Consider the following 6130-nt stretch of genomic DNA (forward strand, 5'->3'; position numbering starts at 1 on the left):
GGCGATGGTGACGCTGGCGACGCTGGTTTCCCTCGGCGATGATGAAGACGGCATGGACAACTGTGACGGCGCGATACCCCTCATGGCGCCTTCCTCCCACGCGCTTCTCTGCTCCGGCGATGTGCTAACGGCGGGACAGTGGCGGCACAGACAGTTTCCCCCTTCCACCGGCGCCCCTCTCCCTCTCGGATCTCCTTCTCCCTTTCTTTCTTTTTTTTTTTATTTCTTCTTTTCTCTCTTTGTTTTTTCTGAAGCAATGGGTTTAGGTTAGGTTTGGGGAGGGGAAGGCGGTAGGGTAGAGGATTAGGATTAGGATAGTTTAGGAAAGGGTTAACCACCAAAAACGCTCCCGAATTATTCAAACGCTGACAAAAATGCACCCGAATTTTACTATCGACAAAAATACCTTTAAATAATTTAAAAACATAAGAACAATACCCAACGGTAAATATATATTTTCAAAAAATACCTTAGAGATTGAATTTTGACGTAATTTTTTGCAAGCATGATTATAAAAATAATATTTTATTATACATAAAAATTGGTGATTTTTTGTTAAGTATATAATGTTTTTATAATTATTTTTGTTAACAACCAATAATACTTTTAAAAAATTACAAAATAATATATACTTAACAAAAAATCACCAAATTTTAAGAATAATAATATCTCATTTTTTTAATTATGATTGCAAAAAATTGCATCAAAATTCAATCTCTAATGTATATTTTGAGAAATACATATTTAATGTTAGTTTTTTTGCAAGATTATCTAACATTAAATATGTATTTCTCAAAAAATATATTAGAGATTGAATTTTGTTACAATTTTTTGCAAGCATGATTAAGAAAATGATATATTAGTATCCTTAAAATTTGGTGATTTTTCATTGTGTATATATTTTTTTTGTAATTTTTTTGTTAACAACTAATAATACTTTTAAAAAATCACAAAAAAATATATACTTAGAAAAAATTATCAAATTTCAAGAATAATAATATCTCATTTTTTAATTATTCTTGTAAAAAATCACATCAAAATTCAATCTCTAAGGCATTTTTTGAAAATATATATTTACCGTTGGGTATTGTTGTTATGTTTTTAAAACTAACTCATAATAAGATTTATTTAAAAATTTTGGGTCTTACATTTACCCCTATTTAGTGACTAATTTTGGAAGAAGATGGGGGATAGACTTAACATGCCTTTATCAATATAGAGCAATATGTTGTTCCTCCAAATTGGTTTGGTTACTAAGTTAAGAACATAACACAATAAAAGATCTTTTCTCACTTCTCTCATCAAGATGACCATCTTTTTCGCTTGCTCTTCTCTAATTCTTCTCATAATAGATCACGTGGCAACTTTAAAAAGAAACACATTCATTCTTTTGTAAAAAAGCACATTTATTTTTTGACATTAATGAAAATTCCAACACTTATTTTTTAATATTTTGGCATTTTAATTTTTGTGTTGCTTTTTTGCCAATAATAAAAATATTTTCCTTAAAAAAATTTTATGACAAATTTACATCCAAATCAATTATATTAATAAGTATAAGCTAATTAGTAATAAAGCCTTCAGATCAAACTTGTTCCCGAGATTGATTTGGGGAAGACCAAGTCTAATTATGATGAAAAAGGCTCACGTTTTAATTCTACATAACTTCCCACTTAAATGAAATTATTGTAACCCAAAAACCCAAAAAAGGACAATAATATAGTTCAAAATATAGTATTTCCGTCGTTAGTGCAGTTTATTCTTTCCATAGTTTTAGGTACACAATTATATTTACACAGTCACCATTTTAGGATGACTAATGCTATATCCTATATGAACTTAGTTTTTATCCGACGAAAATAGGAACAAATAGCATTTTTACACAATCTTTGTTTACAAGCATATATACATGGACAGTAATATTAGTACTCTCCGCAGTGACTACTATAAAGGCATAGAAAATGAATGTAATCTCATTAGCAATCAAGCCTTCCTTCAATCTTCATCATTTGGGACTTCGTGCCGCGGTCTATTGTACTTCTCTCTCAGATGCTTGATCGGGATGAAATCTCCAGCAGCATCCATTCCATAAAAGAGAAAAGAGATGTACGGATGATCAAACCTTTCCTGCACATCATTAAAAGCACCATTTAAATCTTGTCCTCAGAAGATGTTATAATGTTCTATCATAAGCCCTATTTAAGTTTAAAGCCATCATCTTTATTTTTGTTATTTCTTCTCTTGAAATCCCCCTCCCCAAAACCAAAAACAAAAACAAAGAGAAGTTTGCACCAACGGATTGTAAATAACATCATCATACATGTCTTATTGATCTAGATCTACTCACCATGTCTGGTTGATCAGGGATTACAAGATTATCCTCTGCGACTGCAATTAAGTTAAACATATCAATCTGCAGGTACTTTGTATTCAGAAAGAAAGAGAGTATCATGGAAACTAATACAACAGTTATAGTTATAGCATTTGGTTCAATGGTGAGTGATATGCAAAGAATATTAATAAAGCATCTTTACCATATGCTACCAATATGTTAGGATCAGCACGCACGTCGACGAGTACCTGAATGTTAGACAAAAGGGAAACCATTTAAGACCAGCACAATTCTTAACAATGGACAAAATAAAGACAAATTGATCAACAATAAACACATTTCCAGTGTCAACGGTTTGAAAAGAGGTACTCTTGAAAAGTATGATTTATCTGAAATGTGGATTTGGAATGAAGAGAAACAATTTAAACAAGCAAATGGTCCCCCCTCCCCCCTAGATGATATCACCAAAGACAATCATACAATAATGTACACACAACAATTGGTGATGAAATATATTCTTGGAATAATTGAAGCAACATTATTCATAATATGCTGATTTTGCAAAACAAGATGCAACTATGTAGATGGGTATCGATTGATATTTTTATGCTGACTGAACAAATATGGATTGATCAGAATTGAAAAGTACAAGATGAATCAACTGTTTAGAAAGTCAAAGTATAAGCTAAAATTAAAATGATCCTCATGGAAAACAAGAAAACAATATAAATGAAAATTTCATGCTGAGGTAGACGAACCTGATAAAATGGTTGAGCCGAACCACGAGATAACTTCTTAACCTGGGCATTTTCCATCCATGAAGTTGATTCACAACATACTGGATCCATTCCAACTATCACAGCTCTATAGCCTGCCATGAAGGTTGAGTAATCAAAATATGTGGTGAGGTAAGGTCATAAGGAAATTAAATCTTCCATTTTTATGGGATATTTCACCCAATATGCATGCATTCATATCAGAGACACCAAATTACAAGGTGATGCTAATCAAATTCTTTTGAGTGAATAACACAGATTTGATATCCTCCAAGGCATTTGGGATTGAAAATTATGGTTTCATAATCATAACTATGCTCGTATCTTGTATAGTAAGATATATGATCACTAACTAATATTAACATGAAAATATGTTACCTGTAAAAGTAACACAACCCGACCATACTTTTGGCATTTTAAAGACAAACAATGCAATATATAACCCTAAAACACTAAACACTAAAAGAACTTAAGCACAAACACACTAAACACTAAAAAGGTCATCATAAGTCATTAGTAACCTGTGAAGTTTATTAAGGTGTGTATAAAGCAAATGAGTAATTGTGAAACCGATATTTCAGAACAACGAAAATAGAACAATAGTAGCCAACTCTGATGTGATACCACAATTATAAATGAAAAAAAAAAATCAAGCTATGACAGTTGATTATTTGTAAAGAAAAGTTTGAAACTAAAAGACTAAACTGTATCGTTGAATTGCATAGGTAATACAAATACACCAAGTCATACTTGTACCATAAGATACATATGTATTTAAGATAAGTATCACTTATAGGTTAAATGGTACCGAATCATGAGATATATATCGTGAATTGTAAGATACTACCATGCTTCAGAGTACAACCTAGTCGCAGCATTGTCATTAGATTCCACTGTAAAATGGAAATGCAATTAATAATAATGTCTTATTCAATGCAATCCATTTTCATAAGGAACATTGGTGACTTTTGATTCATGTATTAGACCCCACTTGGTGAAATAAGGTTTAGTTGTTGTATTCAATGGAATGCATTTCACTTACCAAAAACTTTATGCCTCACTTTTTGCCCCAACCGAAATGCAAATTGCACATTTTTATATGCTAAAGCTTTAGCTGACGCAGCTAGAGACTCAGCCTCAAGTTTCGAAATCTCATTGCGTAATTCAGCAGCCAAGGCATAATCTTCATTCTCAATAGCTTTCTGGAGATTAGAACTGCAAGGGCAGACAGAACCATTTGCTGTCAGTGATTAATTTGACCAACACTTTATGTGGAAGATGAACAACGAAAATATATAAATATATAAATTGATGAAAACAAGTCAGTTGGATACAATGGACAAAGAAACCTTACCGAAGAGTTATAATACTCAAAGCTTTATCTTGAGCTTCACTTTTCGATGAGAGTCCCCTTTTTGACAGTTGTTGATTGATGACCTCTGCTTCAACCTTCCAAAAATACTTTTTTATCAAGCAAACTGCAAATAATTCAATGCTACAAGTCATAAAATTCAGACATATAGACTAAGAGAGACACACTGACACGTGCTATAGCTTCATGTTATATACTTACAGTGAGGCTATAGTCATACGCATAAACTCAAGGTAGAGAAAAAATGCAATAAAAGAAAGCCACGAACAGAAACAGAAAAATGTCAATTCTACTTTAATCAAGCATGTAAACAAAATTCACAAAGCTTGGTATCTTTTGTAAGCTATGGCATTGTCCAACAAAAAAAAAATTTTTTTTTTTCTTTTTTATTTTCAGCTGCTCAAACCATGCTTTGAAACTACAATCACGCTTGAAATATAACTCAATGCTTAAACACATTGACATGAATTGAAACATAATTTACACACTCAGACCACATTTTAGTGCACAAAATGAAATCCAATTGCTACTAACCTCAGTAAGTTTGTTCCTCAACTGCTTCGCAATGTCATATTCCTCCATGTTTAAAGCATACTGACATTCAAAATTTCTCAAACAAATGAATCATTAAGATAAGCTCCTGAAAATCTAAGCAATGCAATAAATGATTGACTTGCCTATAGAAGTATAAAAGAAACCAGACCTGAACTCTTGTAGCTAAGTCTAGCTGAAAGAAGAACAACAATATATCCTCATTAGCACTCTCACTGTGCTCAGAACTTGCATCCAACCCTTGCTCACCCCTTCCAAATAACCACCCAGCTTCGGCCTTAAAATCACGATACCTCAACACATAACAAGGGTACCCAACTAAGAACAAACTCTGAACACAATGATTCCAAACACAGTATCTTCCATTGACAGAGGCCATTTGGGATCTCCTAAATGGCTTAAAAGGTTTCATCAAAGATGGGGAGAAAAAACCATATTTCATGCTCTTTCCACAATTTGCCAAAGTGCTCATTGTCACAATTTGCACCATCCCTCACCAAGAAAAAAAGGGTATGGCAGAAAGAAAATTACAAGAAAACACCTGCATTAATATCAAATTTTCAATACATGAAAGGGAGTTATGAAGCTTCAAAGGCATAACATGCAGTCTCAAACCCTAACCACAATAATAATAAACCAATGAAAGGTTTGCTTTTGATTTTGATTTTCCTATCTAAAATTAGCATAATTTTGGACCAATTAGACTTCATTTTAACAAATTCTTGTCCGAAGGAGATTATTGATGGCTGAACTCTGAAGTAGAAAAATAAATCTGCCTATTGTGCGGACCAGTACTTTTTTCCTTTTACTTTCTTCATTTTTGCCAACAAGAAAATCAAAGATTGGGTGGTTCAAATGCATCATCCATGAAGCTATATGCAGTGAAAATTTCTTGGAGCAGCAAATTATATTTTCTCGGGAAACAAGGAAAAAAGATTACCACAAGAAAGCAGAGAAGAAACAGTTGGAGCAGACGAATTTGAATGGTGTCAATGGCCTCACAGAATCAGTAGGGGAGGAAAGAAAACTACGGAAGGTTGAAAAGAAAAAAGGGAGATTGCGGTGACATGGGTTTCATTGGCGAACTTCTAAAAAGAA

At 32.8% G+C, this 6130-nt stretch overlaps 1 protein-coding gene across 3 annotated transcripts; it reads right to left on the reverse strand.

Annotated features, from left to right (window-relative positions):
* Window positions 1719-6130, reverse strand: LOC107614065 (clp protease adapter protein ClpF, chloroplastic-like). 3 transcript variants are annotated; one of them, XM_016316292.2, is made up of 9 exons: window positions 5973-6130; window positions 5184-5573; window positions 5015-5074; window positions 4463-4557; window positions 4151-4323; window positions 3091-3203; window positions 2535-2580; window positions 2348-2388; window positions 1719-2127 (listed from the first exon to the last, which is right to left on the reverse strand). In XM_016316292.2, the coding sequence occupies exons 2-9, from the start codon at window positions 5520-5522 to the stop codon at window positions 1996-1998; spliced, it is 999 nt and encodes a 332-aa protein (XP_016171778.1). In that variant the 5' UTR covers window positions 5523-5573; window positions 5973-6130; the 3' UTR covers window positions 1719-1995. The 3 variants fall into 3 exon arrangements, with proteins under 3 accessions (XP_016171778.1, XP_020964970.1, XP_020964969.1); XM_021109311.1 differs by lacking the exon at window positions 2535-2580 and having other exon boundaries at window positions 1721-2127; XM_021109310.1 differs by lacking the exon at window positions 1719-2127 and having other exon boundaries at window positions 2388-2422.

This window comes from Arachis ipaensis, chromosome B08, assembly GCF_000816755.2.
Source record: "Arachis ipaensis cultivar K30076 chromosome B08, Araip1.1, whole genome shotgun sequence".
Taxonomy (NCBI): Eukaryota; Viridiplantae; Streptophyta; class Magnoliopsida; order Fabales; family Fabaceae; genus Arachis; species Arachis ipaensis.

What these genes read in the sequence shown, in the direction of transcription:
- LOC107614065 (XM_016316292.2), bottom strand. Translation starts at nt 5,522, where the DNA reads ATGGTGCAAATTGTGACAATGAGCACTTTGGCAAATTGTGGAAAGAGC. An exon ending in AGTGAGGCATAAAGTTTTTG is followed by an intron (nt 3,204 to 4,150) that starts GTAAGTGAAATG and finishes CCTTCATGGCAG; the next exon opens with GCTATAGAGCTGTGATAGTT. An exon ending in TCCCTGATCAACCAGACATG is followed by an intron (nt 2,128 to 2,347) that starts GTGAGTAGATCT and finishes AATGATGTGCAG; the next exon opens with GAAAGGTTTGATCATCCGTA.